Below are 19,452 nucleotides of genomic sequence, written 5' to 3' on the forward strand. Positions count from 1 at the left end.
TATTAAGTAGGATGATTACTCATAGTTGATACTTATTTAAGGATACCTATGGATACTTACTTAAAAAATTAAGCTTGTGTAAATAGTCTTAAGTATTTAGTGATTTCCATAGTTTTACTAATTTAATGTTGGTACCTTTACAATAAGGGATCAAGATTATGAATAAATTAACTGTCACATTGTTAATTTATCTATTAGACGCTTCCAGGAAAATAGACTTATATTGCTAATCATTATGAAATCATCAACACCATCGTCTTGTGTATGATGATATAAAAAATTATGTAGATAGAGCATTTATTTACTTTATTTTATAGTCTTAAGGGGTAAAGTAGGTAGGTAACTTAATAATCCTATGTTTGTCCAAGGTATGAGAATACACAAAATACATATGTATGTACTTAGTCGTAGAGAAGGGTAGAGAGAGAAATCGCATTATGCATTCAGTCTTATTGTTTGATTTTGTTCGTAAAAACATAACACGAAATTTTATCAAAATTAAGGTTTATAATTATACATACATTCATACATATAACCACGTCTGTATCTCATGTGGGGTAGACAAAGCCATCAGGTTTGTAAGACTGATGGCTCTGTCTACATAGGCCACTTAAAGCTGTTTTGCTTATTTATACAATTGAGATTCATATAGTGACAGGTTGTTAGCCCGTCGCGACGGATTCTGCTTTTAGGCGACGTGTCGCCTAAAAGCAGAATCCCAAGTTTATAAGACCATCCCTTAGTCGCCTTTTACGATATCCATGGGAAAGAGATGTAGTGGTCCTATTCTTTTTTTGATTGGTGCCGAAAACCACACGGCACATAATCATTAAATAAATTTACTTATAAATTATTATGATAGAAATCCTTCTACTCGTAAGCTTTAGCAAAACCACGCGAAAACGACTCTATTATGTGTACATATCGTTGTATGTAAGGAAGTCAGAATATTTTTTCCGATTTCTATGGTTGTATGTAACTTTTCGCTAGTTGGTAACTGGTGGGGGACTTTAAAATTGAAAAATGTTCTGTTTATAATCATAAATGAAACAACAATTTAAATAAAAGTACCTCTATATTCTACGTGTTACATAGCGCGAGAGCCGGCCGCGTGGCTCAAAATGTTTATTTACCGGTTTTTTCTGTTTATTTATTTGGACACTTTATGGTTTAAATCATTGAAATCTAAATTATATATAAATCTGATTTAAATGAAGACCTAAATACTTTCAATACGATTTGTTTGAATTATGGCATGAACAAAAATTTTTGTATTTTTCAATAATTATTAAGTAGGTATGACATAAGCATATTTCAACTTATTTGTTGTAGGCAAGTTGAAAAAATAGTATCAATGGTTACTTGAATAAATGAATTTATTATTATTATTATAAAACAACTTATTATAAATTAATCGGAGTATATTATCGAGACGGGCGATAAAATAAAAAAAGTCACTTACAAAAATCATTTTGTAGAACACTTATTAATATCTACTAGTCACACAACTTAAGTGGTCGTAAGGAGATGACCACGTGCGCTGCACTGATGAAAAAGTTGTGTAGTGCACGCATTATGTAAGATGTGAGTGAAAGACTTTCTAAGCCTCGAGGCCACCACTAAGTCGCTGGCAAGGTCAGCCTGATGCGTCCCACTTACATGAAGTGAACGACCGAGTTATATCGTTCAAATTGTAAAAGTTATGGTCATTTACATAATATGAAAAGAATTTAGAAAAAAAAATTGTACGTACCTAACTACATTCTTGTTTAGATACTGCTTTGGACAAAAAAAAAAGAGTTTACATAAATGTTATGGAACTGCATTGCGATGATTTCATTTGATCAATACTGGCCATTACGAGTAGGTATGTATCATTCTGTTGTAAAAAATCATACATAAGTATATTTTCATTTTGAACTTTGAAATAACCTGCGTCTTTGCGCATAAACAGCTTAAACAAGTGCTAAATACGTTTGTGGTTTTTCTTAATTATCCTTAAACTAGCTTTCCGCCCGCGGCTTCGCCCACGTGTAATTCGGTTATATAAACAGGCTCCATCTTTTTCTATATCTACCACAGCATGAGGAATATAATTCCCATTAACAAACAAAATTTCTTGAACCATTTTAATTAGAAATTTTTTAACTAAAACTATATCTATGGAAATTAACTAAGACTAATACAGTAACAAAGAAATGAATAAAAAATGAAGAATATATTAAAAAATCAACTCACACTATAAAACTTATCCAACACTAACTAAATATACTATCAAAAATATCAAATCTAATCAACAAATCAAAAATTAACTGAAATAGAGAGTAAAATAAGTTAAATAAGTCAAGTTAAAAGTTAATGAATCAAACGAATAATAATTTCAAATCAAAATATTTGTAGTGTGTAATATGTAGTTTCGCGTATGTCCGCTAGGGGCGCTGCTAAAATTACACGATAAATTAAAATATTTTACGCTACCTAGCTAAATGACGGTAACGAAACCATAGCGCGATCTATCTCGATGCTAACGCCATCTATCGAGCATCGAGACAACTCGTGATAGTTAATAGAAAATAAAATTCGGGTGTTTTATTTATGCATACCGATTACGCCGAGATTTATGGACCGATTTACGTGATTCTTTTTTTGTTCGGTAGAGTATACTTTCAAGTTGGTCCCGTTGTTACCTAGTCAGGATCTGATGATGGTATTCCAGGGAAATCAAGGGCAAACCTCAAATTTACAGGCAATTACGTTTTTGACAATTTCATAGATCTGTTTAAGTATTTGCGTCTGATAGTCATCATCCCATGTGAATGAGCTGATGATGGAAGGTACAACTCCTCAACGGTTAGGAGTTGAAAGAAAATTCTTACGAAGTTATACGTACATGTGAGGCTATTAGGTTGACCTGATAATAAATAGTAAATCTCATTAACGTTAAGAATTTAGGTGAAAATGGATGCGGACAAATTTCGTAGCTGTTTGTATGGGTAGTGTTAACACAAAATAGGGATTTAAAGGCGTGATGTTATTAATGTTATGCATGTATGTACATAATTATGTATGTTATTATGTATGTTAAAGAGACGACTGAAAGTTGTCATACAAAGTCTTTTTTTTTTAAGGATGGGAAATCATCAAATGACCTCTCCCGCTCTGGGTGGAACGGAAGGGAGTGTCAGACTTTTACTGACTAAAACCCACCTCGTTCCTTCAGTTGCCCTTTGCGTTCCGGGACCACGGTATCTCGTTAGAACTTTCCCGCAGCCCCGGCTCAGTTTATCCCGTTTCCCCCCCTTGGGGGTTGACATTTCAAAAATCCCTTCTTAGTGCTCACTTATGTTACTAAAGGAACCTCTGTTCAAAATCTCAGACTCCTATACCGAGCGGTTTCGGCTGTGCGTTAATAAATCAGTCACCCAATCGCACCCCCTAAATCACGATTGGAGGGTAGTTTGAAAAAACTTATAATGTCACACATATTTACTTGCCTATGTACGTGTTCATGCCAAGTTTCAAGTTTATAAACCCAAGGAATAAGATTTTTCATAGAAACGTTTTTACCCCTTTTCCCCCCCTTGGGGGTTGAATTTCCAAAAATCCTTTCTTAGTGCTCCCCTACATATCCCAAGGAACCTACATTCCAAATTTCAGCTGTCTACGACCAGTAGTTTCGACTGTGCGTTGTCTGTCAGTCAGTCACTCAGTAACGGAAGAGTTTTATATATATAGATGAATTCCTCACCAGTAAATAAAGGTGGTGTGTATCTTTGCATATCTTTGTATTTGAGCCTCTGTGGCGCAGCGGTAATACGCTTGTCTGTGACATTGGAGGTCCCGGGTTCGGATCCCGGTCAGGGCATAATGAGAAACGAACTTTTTCTGATTGGTCTGGGTCTTGGATGTTTATCTATCTAAGTATTTATTATAAAATATAGTATCGTTGAGTTAGTATCTCGTAACACAAGTCTCGAACTTATTTCTATTTTTATATTATAAAATATTTTCTATTCATTTTATATAATATGGTTTCATTTTCATTTTCATATAATTAATTTTAGTATGTAATGGAATTATTTGGTATCCCGAAGCATGAAATATGTATATGTATGAATATTTACTTACACCTCAAATTAATAGTCTCCTAATATAAATTGTCAGATTGATAATCCATCTAGTACCTAACCTCGATTTAGTTATAAGGCAGATAATGTGAAGGGTAATAAAAATGCATTTAAATAAAAAAATATATATTCAAATAAGGTTAAAAAGCTTCACAGCGCAATTTTAATTACTTATCAAAAATTATCTTACAATTACATTATTTACTTCGAAACACTTCATCATTTCACATTTTAGCAAAGATGTTATCCATGATGACCGTAGCCGCCCCTGCCGCCATGTCCCCAGCCACCGCCGTGGTGTCCCCAACCGCCCCCGCCATGTCCCCAACCGCCGCCGCCATGGTGTCCGTAACCTCTGGACTCTTGGGGTTCCAATTCTTCGACCACCTGATCGGGGGCGTCTGCTATTTGTGCTTGGATTTGGGGTTGCAGAGCTGATGGAAGGGTGGCACCGTATGCAACGGCCATGGTGACCAACAGGCCGAATACAATAAGCTAAAAATAAATAGGAATGGGTTATGTATTTTGTAGAAGCATTATATATTTATCCCGCTTATTTCTGTTTCTGCGGGAATTTTGGTCATGGAATATTTTGAAATTATATAAATAGGTTTACTGGAATGGATGGATCAGAAATAAAGCAATGAGCATCTACCTACCACATTAGAACGCAAAATAAACAAAATAGGTAATACAAAGGTGGTAGAACTATTAAACTTAGTAGGTAACTACATGTAAGCAATATGAACGATACGATAAACCATAAATTTAGGTAAAGGTAAAAATGGACCCTATTACTAAGCCTCCGCTGTCTGTCTGTCAGTCCGTCCGTCTGTCAGTAAACTGAATCTTATAAACCGTGATAGATTAATTATTTTTTACAAATTATGTATTACCGTAGTTGCTAGCTGCAAAAATAAATACTTATAAAGGGGGGATTCTATACACTAAACATTTTTATATTCGTAATTTTCGCTCAATATTTTTAAGTGCAACAGGTAGACGCTTAAAATTTTTCAAAGAATATTAAGTTGTAAGTACATTATTTTTCAAATAAATAAGTAGTAAACATTAAACCCCTATAAATAATTTCATTATTCCGCTCCCATACTACAAACGCAATTTTAAGGGCGGTTTTTTTTTTTCATCAACAATACTTCACACACATTGCAATTTATTTGGCTTTAAGTAAGTATACTTAGGTATTTTTAGATATTAAGAAAATTTTATAAGGCTTTCATGTCATTATATAAATTTGCAAATTTGAAAATATTAAATGAATTAAAATTATATACCCCATTTAAGAACAAAACTCATGATTTTGTACAGTTTCAAATTACAATAAAATTATTAATCAATTACTTTTTAATCACCAATAAATTGATGATTTAATATATTGTATCACTTACAGTGTTCATTGTTGAGTTCCTTATTTGCAGTGTTGGTGGTGAATAAAACAGTGGCTTATATACAGGGCGACTCGTCTTGGGTCGTTAAGGTCGCGTTAGAGGCGCCTCCCCTTTTATGACTAAGAACTGTACAGTCAACCTTGTAAGCGTAAAAAATATTTTTATATAAATTCACGATAATTCCCGGCGATTTAGAATAGGACTACTCGTTCACTTTCCTATGGATGTTGTAAAAGGTTACTAATGGAAATATGCACATGCATCTAGTGCAGCGTTTAATATGATCCAATGTGTTTCAGTTTCCCCTGTAAGGGTTGCTCGCTTTGTGTAAAATCCTAAATTACCTAATCCGTCATGGTCTTAGGGCACACCCCGAGCTCCTCTCCAAGGAGGCGAGGTACGCAAAAACATCATCCTTCCGCGAGGAAACAAATATTTTACTGAAATTTTAATACAAATAATTTTCCAGCCACGTAAAGGAAACAGCTCAGAAATTTAACACCCCATCAGTAGGTAAGAATTACAGAATTATGAGAAGAGTTTTCGCCGTAGTTTTCTATGGAGAAGATTAGTAGAAAAGGCTTCGTATAAGTTCATACTACATCATGATCAGCAGGCCAATTCTGCTATTTGTTAACCGAGACAGTTCGGATGCGTTTCAGCTTGGTTACAGTTGCGTTTATATTGTCAAACGGTATTCCAGTAACTTTACGTTGATAGCTGAAACGCAAATGAAACGGAAGCGGTTGGTTATTTGCTGCCGATGCAAAACCGTAACTTTGAACAATTCAACCCATGCAGAACCGTTGCGTTTCGGCCGGACCAACTGTCAAAAACTTATCAGAATACAAAATAATAGCCAAACGGCAAACGGAAGGTTACGTGTCCTTTAGCAGAATACGACAACCGAACCGTTTCGACTGCGTAACCAATGCGTTACGGCTTCGTTTTGACAAATTGTTAGAAGAATACTAAAAGTTGTCATCAATGCGTTTCAGATCCGTTTCGGATTAAAATAAAATAGCAGAATTGACATGCAGGTCCTCAATTCTTATTTACAATGGAGAAATATAATAATAAAAATAAATAGGTAACTGACATATTTTCACACACAGATAAATTAAATGAAAGGCAGTTCAGCTGAAATTAATAATATATAAACTTGATTATTTTTAATCTTCTGTCGAAATCGAAAAAATATACGCAGCCGTCTATACATGTAGCAAAATAACCGGTAAAATGTTTACAAAACATATACTTAACAAGTTAAATAATGAGATGTATAAAATAATTCAAAACTGTTAAAGGAAGAAGGAAAACCCATAAAAAACTGTGATAGAACAGTTCTAAGTTGCAGATACTTTAGTTCATTTACGTCGTATTTGTGCGGTGGTCAAACTGATAAGGTGACTGATTAAAATGACTGATGCGTATGGAGGCACAGGTTTAAATTGTACTTTGGCTATGTAAGGTCAGATGGGAGCTGTGCAAAACCGACCTAGTTCATCAAGATTTTAGTCGGAGGCGCACCCCGAGCTCCTCTGAGCCCTGCAGTGTAGTTTGTTCCGCCGCTTCTTCTACGCATACGATTTGGAAGCGGTAGTAGTTATAATTAGATTTAAGTGATGTGACGTCAATAAGTAATACCTTGTATCCAATTTTGAAAATAAATCAATTATATAATTCAGAATTTATCAGTACGGCGCTAAAAATACTTTAAACGTATTTTCTGGAAATTATCATTTGTCGATATTAAGCAAGATAGATTAAAAAGGTTATATTGGTGTAATTAGGTACTCCCTTTTATGAGTGAAAGTAGCGATAAATTATAAATCTATGATTTTATACGAAATAGATCTTAATAATATCCATAAAAGGATGTAACACGTGACAATATAGGATATCTACTTATATGATGTAATCGGTAAACTACAATATCAATTAAAATGTTATTATGTTGACGAATATTTCATAAGAAAGAGGTAGTGTCTACCTACCCCTCCGGGAAAGAGGCGTAATTTTATGTATGTATGTATATTTCATAAGCTTAGGTACCGAATTGAAAGTAGCGATAAATTTTTAATAAATATATAAAGAGTTACCTACTGCTGAAAATTGTTTTTCATATTAATATCTTTTATGATTAATTTTCTGTATCTGGCAGAAATGGAAGCACATCACTGAGAGAACAATCCTCGGGAAAGAATACGACCTGCCGAATACATATTATGTACAATGCATGCTCGCAAGTCTTATTAAATTAAAAGTACTTATAATACGAAACGTAAAAGTGGTTTCCTCATTATAACTTATCCTTTTCCGAGTTAAGTTTTTTCTTGAAGTTTGCAACTAAGTAAGGTAATGTATTATAGCGAAATTAAGAGGGCATCAACCTCATTTTGGACGTACCTACTATTAAAAACTTACCTACAAATATTGACGTAACTAAAGTTTTTAGATGTTCGCATTTATGTGATTCATATTTATTAATTCTTAAGTGTGCAGTAAGTTTTTGCTAAGTTGAATACAAGTTTTATCTATGTAAGTACTGAATACAATAATTATAAAGGCGAGAAAAAAGAAGAGTCAATGGAAGAAAGGGAATAAAACGTACCTAAACTACTTAAGTAGATAGTGTAGTATAGAAGTGACATTTAATTTTCGTTCTCAAACTTTTTACTTTTACGCAAATTTTAGGGAAGAGTAAACTTAAAAAATATTAAAATGAATAAAAGTTGTACTCTATACACTTCTAATGTCATACCTATATATTACTTTTTAGTGTTAACTTTTTGCCATTTAAGTGTGCACATAGATACTCGTATTTATAACTCTGACGAAAACATAAAATTTTATGTGTCACATGGTTTTTATTTATATCGAGTCAGAACTTCTTCTAATTAAAGTTCATTTTTTTTTGTGGCAGAACAATAACGTTAACCTGTATATATTGTCTGTGTCTGTCTGTGTGTATTGTCGGTCTTCCACTTCAAAACTATTGAACCGATCTCCATGAAATTTTACATATAATATGGAGTGTTGAGTACGGAGTAGGACAAAGGGTACCTACTCTTCACGAACCGCGGGCGAAAGTTAGTTATAATTATGATATAAGTAACTATTTCATATGGTTGGTTAAATTTTTGAATGGGTTTTGTAAATTAATTCAGGAAATAATGTGGAAGGCGCATCTAACTGTTGCATCCTACGATACATAGGTAAGTATTGAGCATGGCGTCATTACTTATATTTCTTTGTAAGCAGGTACAAATGTGAAATCATGACGAAATCCATCCACCGGCCAATTTGGTCGGTTCAAAGAACTTTTTAAATAAGTTGTTATATGCAACAAAAAATTTGGAAGTCATGGTGACTATAGAAATGCCTTTCAAAAATTATTTTATAATATTAATACAATGAGTAATTCATGTTATTAACTACAAGCCTGAGTTTCTAAGTTATAGGTATATATATATAGGTAATTAAATAAAGACTCTATGTTCTTTTATGCTGGTCTGTATGAATCTTATGGTAGTAGATAATTCTGTATGTATTAAATCTGCCAATTGTGCTTTACAATGTTTTTATGTTGTATGTTTGTGCAGTAAAGACCAATAATGTAATAAAGATTAATACTGTATCATGTACTCACCAATATTTTAAAAATAAACTGATTGATACATGGAACATACATACATATGGTCACGTCTATATCCCTTGCGGGGTAGATAGAGCCAACAGTCTTGAAAAGACTGAATGGCCAGGTTCAGCAATTTGGCTTAATGATAGAATTGAGATTCAAATAGAGACAGGCCATCGCCTAAAAATAATCCAAGTTTGTAAGCCTATCCCTTAGTCGCCTTTTACGACATCCATGGGAAAGAGATGGAGTGGTCCTATTCTTGACTTGAAATTGACAGGGTTAATGGAAATATATAAATAAATTAAAAAAGACTCGAATGGGAACATATCTATATTAATATATATGTACATGAAAGGTAATTAAGTTTAATTTAATTAATTTAATAATTGATCTTATAAAAAATATAACCACAAATAAGTTTATTTCAGTACAATTTAGTCACAAGCGCATCACAGGTTTACCGGTCAGAGAGTACAATACTCGAGTCGTTGGATTACCAGCCGTATCCTCCCCATCCCCTCCCGTAGCCACCGTAGCCTCCGTAACCTCCATAACCGCCCCAGCCGCTACCGCCATAGTAACCTCCGTAGCCGCCCCACCCGCGGCCGTACCCGCCGTAGCCTGCGCCGTAGCCGAGACTACCGCCGTATCCCCACCCTCCAGGGGCGGCTGCGGCAATAACCAGAGCGCATACGAGCAGGCACAAGCTCAGAAGCTGAAAAAGATACGGAAATCGTATATATTTGCCGTGCCGTGTGGTTCCCGGCACCAATACAAAAAGGAAGAGAACCACTCCATCTCTTTCCGATGGATGTCATAAAAGGCGACTAAAGGATAGGCTTATAAACTTGGGATTCTTCTTTTAGGCGAAGGTCTAGCAACCTGTCACTTTTTAAATCTGAATTCTATCTAAAACCCAAAAAGCTGAACGTAGCCTATCAGTCTTTTCAAGACTGTTGCATCTGTCTATCACGCAAGGGATATAGACATGATTATATGTATCTTACCTAATATTATAGTACTAGTAGTATAACAAGTACCTAAGTAGTATATGGAGAACAAATAAAGATTTTTTAACTTCTAGTTATTCTTTAGCGGCTAATATCTAAAAAGAAATGTAAACTAATATTACGAACTGGTTACATGTCCTAAAGCTTAACGCGTCCAGCGAAGGGTTATCAGGTGTCATCAAAACCACATTACAGGTATAATAGGTGCTTCCCCAGGCCCCAGTGTGATCAGATACATAAGGTACACTTATATCAAGTTGTGTGGGTGTGGTGAAGTAAAATTAATGACTCATAAAAATATAAATGATGCTTAATGATGTGTTTATCAACGTTTAACATAAAGCGCAAAAGGAGTAGAGAATTCAGTTAAGATATGTGTGTACATTGAAATATAAGTCATAAATTGGTTGAGTTCGACAGTATCGACTAAGGGATAGGCTTAAAAACTTGGGATTCTTCTTTTAGGCGATGGGCTAGCAACCTATCACTATTTGAATTTCAATTATATCTTAAAGCCAAACAGCTAAACGTAGCCTATCAGTAGTTTCAACACTGTTGGCTCTCTCTACCCCGCAAGGGATATATTATCACTAGAGCCCGCGGCATCGCCTACCTGATATAAAAATCTCATAATTTCCATTCTGGCGGGAATTTACACAAATCCGTCTTATCTATTTACTCATTTATGTACCTACACAGAAAACATCGAGACTGATAATAACAAGAAACAAAATTACAAAAGTTCTGCTTATTTCGAAAGAAATCTCTAAAAGAGATCTAGGAGACCTGATGGAATGGGTGTGTCTCTAGACCATGTAAGCATGAACTTTCATGCTAAATTTCAAATCTTTACACCCAGCGGTCATGGCTGTGCGTGTATAATATGTTGAGTCAATCAGTTAATCATTTTCCTCTATCCATCTACATAGCAATTAACATATCTGTGAAATTAATAAAATATACTGAACTTCTATTGAAATATTAGACCATAATTGGGAATATATTGGCCCATATCGGGGTAGCTAACAAAGTAAAGATTAAGTACTAATCAAGAAAGTGATACACACTTTTTAATGATCTACTCACAGTCTTCATTGTGTAGACAGCACTGCGATATGAGCTGAAGACGCATCCCAACACCTATTTATATCAAGACAATGCCACAATAACCTCCAAAGAGCGCATAATAAATTAAAGTTTGCAAATTAACATTTACAGATAGTGTATAATCCATGTACCAGGATTTAGTCTTTTTTTCTTATAGTCTAAATTATGAACAGCTTTGCATTTAAAACATTATTAAAATCTCGCCGAAATCTACCTTATTTTGGAAAGAATAACATATGAGGTACCTAGTTACGTATGTATATGTATGAAGAACTACAGAGATGTGCCAAGCTCTATTTCATGCTAAGATCATAATAGATGGTTCTCCATTTTCTTAGAACTTCTGCTTGCTGTAATGCTTCCATCGAAATTGAGATTCTCGCTAATGAGGAAATGACTTAAAGAGGACAATACTTGCCATAAACCACCTCTCAATACCTTTTGCTTTGCGCATCGCCATGACTTACAATTTCCAGTCTTCGTCGCGGCTTCTTTCACCGATATTTAAATATTTTCCTGGGCGACAAGAGTTCTCATCTTTAAACGATTCGTCGACAGAAAGAAGTAGTCCATTATATCTTGAATCTGAATGCTTCGAAGATGAATTATTCGGTCAAACAACTTTTCGTAGGCTAAACGACCGTAGGATTAAAATAGTTCAGACTTCAAAGTTTATCCGCCGATAGCACTTGGTTAATTTACGGATGGTTAGCATATTACTTTTTGGGACGTGAAGCCGCAGTGTTTCCCCGCAAGATGCACTAATTTAAAACCTCCTTAAAAAAAGGATGTTCTAAATCCTACTACTATTATAAAGGCGAAAGTTTGTATGGATGTTTGTTACTCTTTCACGCAAAAACTACTGAACCGATTACCATGAAATTTGGTATGTAGGTAGCTGAAGACCCAGAATAACACATAGGCTACTTTTTATCCCAGAGTTCCCGCGGGATTGATAGGGTTTCCATGCGGACGAAGTCGCGGGCGGCCTCTAGTAGGTAGATATATCTGAATCAATTAGTCGCTCGCAGTACTTTATCTCGATGTCGTCGCTATTATTCCTTCTTAACTGTAACTGAGTGTGTTATCAAAGAAATTGTATCTCATCATTCTTTCATATAATCACGTCCTTTACGGGGTAGACAGAGCCATCAGTCTTAATAACAGATAGGCCACGTTAAGCTATTGATATTAAAATAGTGACAGGTTGCTAGCTTATCGCCTAAAAGAAAAATATCCCAAGTTTATAAGCCTATCCTTTATTAGTCGCCTTTTACTACGTCCATGGGAGTGATTAGAGACCACTCGGCACAAATTGTATTTATGCATCATTTTAATTTAAAGTACAAATTCTGTATTCTGTGTATAAGTCAAATCATACCAAGAATTCTAGGTACCTACACGTCATAAATCATTGTACGACTTTGCAGAAACAAGTAAACGGATTACGGTTTTACCTGTCCATAAGCAAGGACTACAAAGTAAGCCAATCCTTGAAAACAACTTGCTTTGTAAAATATTAGTGAGCCAATAACTATGAGTAAACAGTATTTGTGAGTAAATAACATATTACAACACAACTCTTTCCCGGAGAGTTAGGCAGAGAAGATATTAATTGCAAGACATAAAAGGTACATAATTTAGTATTATTGTGACCTTATTCGGGGATATACCTGAATCGAAAAAAAACTGAGAACTAGTTCTGCCTTTGTTATCTTCATTTGAATTTTGATTTCCAATAATTGATTTGTAGGTTATTTAATTAAATGTTAACGCATAAACAATGCGTCCTGTTTATTGTGTATTACTTACTAACAATAAAAAAATACAATTCATATTACGAGTTCCTCTGATTTTGTTTAATGGGAGACTTAAGAGAGAGTCAGCATTGCTGTGTGGTTTCCGGCACTATAGAATAGGAGCGCCCCAGTTCTTTTCCATGTCGTAAAAAGTGACTAAGGGCTTGGTTAGTAAATTTTGGAATCTTCTTTTAGGCGATGGGTTATCAACCCATCACTATATTTGAATCTAAATTCCATCATTATGCAATACGTGGAAGGCATCATTAGGCAAGTACGTGGCCTTCTAGTCTTATCAAGACTGTTGGCTCTGTCTACCCCGTAAGGTACCCTCGTAAGCTTCGACAAGGTTCGGGAATATCTGCGGCTGCAAAGTGCGACTATGCGTGCTTTAAAGAAGTCATTGTTTGTATACAAAATAATACGTTTATGCTTACCATTAATTAAACGCCATAAAACTGGTTATTGGCAAAAATGCTTGAATTCGTCATCATCTAAATAATTTGCATAATTACTGTTGATCATCTATGTTATCCTGGTATGGGAATACCACAATAACCGTTAAATTATCGGTATTAACTGGTTTTTTGTGCGACTAGATTTATCTAAATACTAATGGAAATTCGGAGAAATATCGATATATGATCGATTTTTAATTGCATATGTACTTATACGTGTTTATTAATGTTATTTAAATTACGGAAATTATGAAAAGCAAATATCGATGTTTTTAATGAAAAAAATAATAGCACGTGCTTACAATAATAGGTTTAGTGGGCTCAGAATATAGCTGTAGTTTTTGAGTTTATTTGTAACAAACAAAAATACAAAATATCAATTTCTGTTTATTATTGTGGGGTTCCTGGCGCCAAAAGAAAAAAGAATAAGACTACAACGTCACTTTTCCATGTATTTCTTCTTTTAGGCGATGGGCTTGCAGCCCGTCACTATTTAAATCACAATTCAAGGCTGCTGTTTTTTGACCAGTGTTTTCAAGACTGTTGGCTCTGTCTACCCCGTAGAGGGCACATACGTGATTTTATGTATATGTGTAGTATGAATATGGATATTAAGAGAACACAAAAGAATCCAAGAGTCACCTCTTATAACCGCAAGTTTTCCTCATATTCTCAAGTTGTTTTATTACTTAAGTGCAAATCGATGAATACCATATATGTATATCGATGTTATGTTTGTCTCATTTTCCCGAGTCGAATCACCAAACAAACAATTGTCATGGGAATTCGACCAGGATATCAAGAGTGCTCTGGGGAGTGCATTGTCTCAATTAAGTATTATGCAGTTGCAATGATCTTTTTGTGCGACGCGAAATTATTTGCCCTTCTCGATGACCGTGATATGAGTGGACTGGAGTTGACTGTACCTTGTTTGATAATTATTTTCCATTATTTGTGGTTTTTCCTCGGATGTATTCTTTATTTGTTGAGTATTAGTGTTTATTTGTTTGTTTATAAATTATTTATCAAAGTTGTTTGTTATTAACATCTTTCTAACTGTAGGAAGACTGCTTTTTGTAAAGTCTTCAATACTTCCACGGGCGTATATAGCTCGGCGTATAATGTAGGTACATACTTCGATTACCTACCCCAACTAATATTATGAAAGCGAAAGTAAGTTTGTTTGTTACAATCCTCTTGATATTCGCGTAGGTGTATATACCTAATTAGAGTCTAGAGAATGACCTGAGTCCTTCTATGAAGAACCTATGTTCTATATTTCATTCCGGTTCATTCCGGTGAAAAACAAAAGTAACTACCCATATGACTTGTGAATAATCTGTATTTCTTTCTAGGCTCCGAAGCTGCGGAAAGAAAGCTCGTAAATCGTAGGTAATGAAGTTACCCAAATGAAGATAACTGGTTTTACTCCGAAAAGGCAGTAGTATAGATAAGTATATTTCCATTTCCACTAGTGTAAGAGTATTAAAAATTCGTTCAGTATTGGAGAAAAGAGTATTCTCTAATTAGGTATCAAAATCTACACCTTCCCTTTATGTACTCCACGTATAAAAGTATACAAAAGAAATAAAATCGATTAGATAGATAAAATACACGACTAAGTTCTTACTCTAAGAATTTATTTAAAATAACATTTATCATCACAGATTGTAAGACACGGTTCACATTCACTAAACCAAAAAGGTTACTTTCTATCAACCATAGAAACCGCCACCGTATCCTCCACCGAATCCGCCATATCCGCCACGGAAACCGCCATATCCCAGTCCTCCGCCATATCCAATCCCGCCAAATTTGACGACCCCGATGGCAGCTCCGCCTCCAAAGCCGCCGAACCTCCGATATCCGCCAAAACCTCCGCCATAACCTCCCCCATAATATCCGCCATATCCGCCACCGTATCGTCCGTAGCCGCCCCAAGCAGACTCCTGAGGTTCCAGGGTTTCTTCAGCAACAACAATGGGTGCTGCCGCTTGTTGGTCGACGGGCAAAGCAGTGGTGAACGCCAAACAGGCGCATACGAGGAAACAGAGGCTTGTGATCTGGAAAAGGCAAATTTTAAAGTCAACATCCAAAAATGTAAATGCTTTATGAGAAACTAGTTCAAACATGCGAAACTCGTTGGCATTAAAGGTCTTTTGAGGTTGTATTAATGAGTGCTTTAAAATCTACTAGACTAAAAGATGTACAGGATTATAAGGAACTTGTTTTTAATAAATGAATATTTAACATGTTTTTACTTACAGTGTTCATTGTGGCGAATCCTGATCTAAAGTGTAGGTTTTCGCTCATCTTGACCAAGTATTTATACGTGATCTATACATTTTTTTTTGCCAAACTACAACCCGTTGACTAAGCAAAGGTAAATAACCGCTGAGTCTTGATTGTTTAACGCTGGGTTTTACGATAGAATATAAAATTGCACAAATTGGACTGTGAATTACGTTAAGAATGTTATGGTGGTAGTAATGTATACGTGTTATGAATAAAAATCGTGGACCTTGCAATTGTTTATACGCGTCAATGTGTAAATTGAGCATGATTAATTGGTATTTGAATAGAATAATTTTAGGAATCGGGTTTTGGAGATTTTTAAAGGACAGAAGTTTGGCGCTGAACTGATTTTGATTGGCGTTCAGAGTATTATAGGATTCATTACACCTTTTACGTCCTATTATTATATACGACCTTTATTACGGGAAAAGTTTTAGGATTCCCTTTTAAAATTATCTGTTAAAACACCATGTTTGCAGTTTGTACAAAAAATTCTTATAAATTTTTTCTTAAGGTTTTTTTTTAGTGAAATACATAGGTATCGATTGAAATATATAGAATATCAAACATTATTCAGAGCCAATTTGACAAATTTAACTAGCATGCCACTGCAATTGTGCCTATGTTTGAGTGTTATTCAATTTTCAATTTTGTAGAGTTTGCATGGTGTATTCAAAGAGGCACTCTTTGAACTAATAAGAACCATTTACCAGATATTCGAACTAAATGAAATACCAGATATTCGAACTAAATGCTTCGATAGTTCTTTTTTGGTTCGAGTAGCTAAGGTGTGGAATGAACTGCCTGCGTCTATATTCCTAGACAAATAGTGCCCGCGAAGATTCAAAAGTAGAATAAATGTATAAAATCAGTTTGCTGGATCGAAGCATAAAATATGTAAGTATGTTCTTCCGGTAATTGACTGATATAAAATTTAATTCATGTTAACTTTAATTTAAATGGTCCTTTTTTTTAAATTTATTAAAATCATTCACAATATGTGTACCGAACATTCTAATTTTATATTTTAAAAAATAGCAAGTGGATAATTACTCGGTGGGGCCTGTGTGCTGCCTTTATGCACGGCGTGGGACAGTTCTCACGCAGATTGTAAAAGTCAATAAAAGAAAAGGTTTATAAACTTGAATTATAATTTTCTTTTTAATGGTAAGGTAAAGTAGCAAACTATTCTATCTTCTATTTCGACGCATCGTGTTACAGGAAAAATTGTTGTAGTTTTCAACTCTGGTTCTGAGACTGAAGTTATTATATTTTTTGTTGTGTTATTAGTAGGAACGGTTTCTTTCTTTGTAGTGTAATTTACTGAGGAACTATTATTTGATGATGATGTTGCAGAGTTGCTTGTTGGTATTAAATTAGCTATTGATGAGGTAGTAGATGTAGATGCCATGTCTGAAGTGGATGTGGTCACGGGTGCAGATATTTCTAAGTCCAGTCTTGTTGCAGGCTCTGTGCTAATTATGCTAGACCTTAATTGACTTAAATTGCGATCTGATTCTTTGGGTTCTTCGGCAAGTGTATTTGAATTTAATGTTGTGTCTTTCATTTCCGTAACATGCGTGACATACCTTTTAGTTGTTGTATGATCGCTTTGCTCTAACATCGACAACGTCCTTGTCGGTGAGAACAATACGTCAATGACATGATCGCCTTTTCGTTCGGCTTTGTGAATATTTACTGGCGGTCGTCTTGGATTATCAAATGGCCCAGTTACATAGCCACATTCGATCCTGTCACCGCGTAAACGACATCCATCACCAATATCTTCAAATGAGTTTTTATTTTTTATATTTCCGTTATTTTTATTATATCCACAAATGATTCTATTGTTAACAGTTTTACAATTTGTTTCATCAAAATCATATCCATGACATGGTTTTTTAATGGGCTCGTTCTGGTTACTATCACTTCGCAAAAATACCTTAATATTTTCATGATATTGTGGTTTTTCGGGTAAACGATATTGTTTATTATTAGATTCATATATTAGGGGATCGAAAAGTGGATGTCCTAGTTTAGGAGCCGATTCACATATATACATTATTTTCAAAACTATTAAATATCGTGTCTGCAAACAAATTAATAAATGCTTATTATTTTAATTTCCTAAAGACATTTAGGTAATATCCATAAAAATAGGTTAGTACCTACTGTTATTGTTGCCTGGTGTATACAATACTTTGTTATTGAAACTTACCCATGAGAACATTAACATTGCTTATTGATTTCACATATGAGCTGTAGTTAATTTATCAATCAATTTTATTTCCATGAAGTACGGTAAGTAAATCAGTGAAATAATATACGCGTCTTTTTCGAAAGATATAAATATATGTACTTAGTGGTATTGAATAAAACATGGTTTTTCATGTCATCAAAATTAATTAAAGTCCAGAGTAACTCCAAATAGTGACTACACAGTTACACACCGCATAGTAGAATTCCGCGTGTCACCGACTGATACCTTATCTCTGTGGTTATGACCAACAGCTAGTGCGATATTCCATGATCTGTAGGTTGATATATTAGATGACTGTATTAGAATAAATATAATATTTAATAATATATTCTCGACTTACAATATTTTTGTCACGCCAAACAATCAATTATACTTACATTTTATTGACATTTTTCATCACAATTATCTAATAAGTACAAGTTCCTGCAGATTATCTAAGTTGGTTTAGAAAAAACATTTTGATATTTTTTTAACGATGAATTTGAAACTTTATATTTTAGTTCTCTTAGATTATCCAGAACACTGTTATAATAAGGCTTTATTTTTTCCAAGGACGGGAAATTACCTTTGTTCTTTTTCCTCTCTTCATAAATTTTTAGCATTTCATGTATTTGTTGTTTGCTTAACTTTTTAGGCTCTGTCTTGGATCTTGTCAATTTATCAAGAGATAATTTTGCATTCCTGTAATCATCAATCATTTTGTCAAACAGTTTTGCTTTAGATCCAGTCAATGAAAATTTTGTTTTTAATTCATCTTTATCCATGTATTTTATTTGATTTATATTAACTATACTTCGTCTTCGTACTTTTTCATATTGTTTAATAATTTTATCTAATTCATTTTTATCTAATTCTTTTATTTTATTTGAAGATTTAGCTACTCCAGAGGATAACACATTTTTTTTCTTATATTCTTGAACTAATTCTTCTATGATTTCAGCTTTTGATCCAGTTTCATCAAATTTTGTTTTAAGTTCTGATGCGGTTAACCCCTCGATCAATTGTAGATTTTTAAGAGAAGGAATATATTTCTTTTTCTTTTCACCTGACATAGTTTTTTTTAAAGATATCAGAGAAGTTTTTATGGGTTTTTTGGGTTCCGTTTTGTATTGTTTTTTCTTTAGTTTTTTCTTATTTGTATTAAAATTTTTCTGTGGAAACATTTTCCTTTTGATGCATCTTTTCAATCTTTTGAATATGCAACTGGATAGTTTCCTACACCACGCTCCAGGTCCATACTTATAACAGCAAGTGTCTTCTTTTCTTTTTCTCTTTTTTATCGTGCCAATAACATCCTCTTTTTTTCCTGTGATGTACAAATTATAATTGTTATCATAACTAATT

The 19,452-nt window shown here is 34.3% G+C and overlaps 3 protein-coding genes across 4 annotated transcripts; all 3 read right to left on the bottom strand.

Moving 5' to 3' along the window:
- Positions 1-4,335: 4,335 nt before the first annotated feature.
- Positions 4,336-5,591, bottom strand: LOC106132636 (uncharacterized). Its single transcript, XM_013332092.2, has 2 exons — positions 5,537-5,591; positions 4,336-4,622 (listed from the first exon to the last, which is right to left on the bottom strand). Exons 1-2 carry the CDS (start codon positions 5,543-5,545, stop codon positions 4,371-4,373), a joined length of 261 nt encoding a protein of 86 aa, XP_013187546.2. The 5' UTR covers positions 5,546-5,591; the 3' UTR covers positions 4,336-4,370.
- Positions 5,592-9,598: 4,007 nt separating this feature from the next.
- LOC106132553 (keratin-associated protein 19-2) lies at positions 9,599-18,290 on the bottom strand. 2 transcript variants are annotated; one of them, XM_060949586.1, is made up of 2 exons: positions 18,067-18,290; positions 9,599-9,894 (listed from the first exon to the last, which is right to left on the bottom strand). In XM_060949586.1, the coding sequence occupies exons 1-2, from the start codon at positions 18,082-18,084 to the stop codon at positions 9,673-9,675; spliced, it is 240 nt and encodes a 79-aa protein (XP_060805569.1). In that variant the 5' UTR covers positions 18,085-18,290; the 3' UTR covers positions 9,599-9,672. The 2 variants fall into 2 exon arrangements, with proteins under 2 accessions (XP_060805569.1, XP_060805570.1); XM_060949587.1 differs by lacking the exon at positions 18,067-18,290 and adding an exon at positions 11,276-11,287.
- On the bottom strand, positions 15,173-15,939 carry LOC106132626 (ctenidin-1). The gene is made up of 2 exons (XM_013332082.2): positions 15,819-15,939; positions 15,173-15,616 (listed from the first exon to the last, which is right to left on the bottom strand). Exons 1-2 carry the CDS (start codon positions 15,864-15,866, stop codon positions 15,269-15,271), a joined length of 396 nt encoding a protein of 131 aa, XP_013187536.1. The 5' UTR covers positions 15,867-15,939; the 3' UTR covers positions 15,173-15,268.
- Positions 18,291-19,452: the final 1,162 nt, after the last annotated feature.

Source organism: Amyelois transitella, chromosome 19 (assembly GCF_032362555.1).
Source record: "Amyelois transitella isolate CPQ chromosome 19, ilAmyTran1.1, whole genome shotgun sequence".
Classification (NCBI taxonomy): domain Eukaryota; kingdom Metazoa; phylum Arthropoda; class Insecta; order Lepidoptera; family Pyralidae; genus Amyelois; species Amyelois transitella.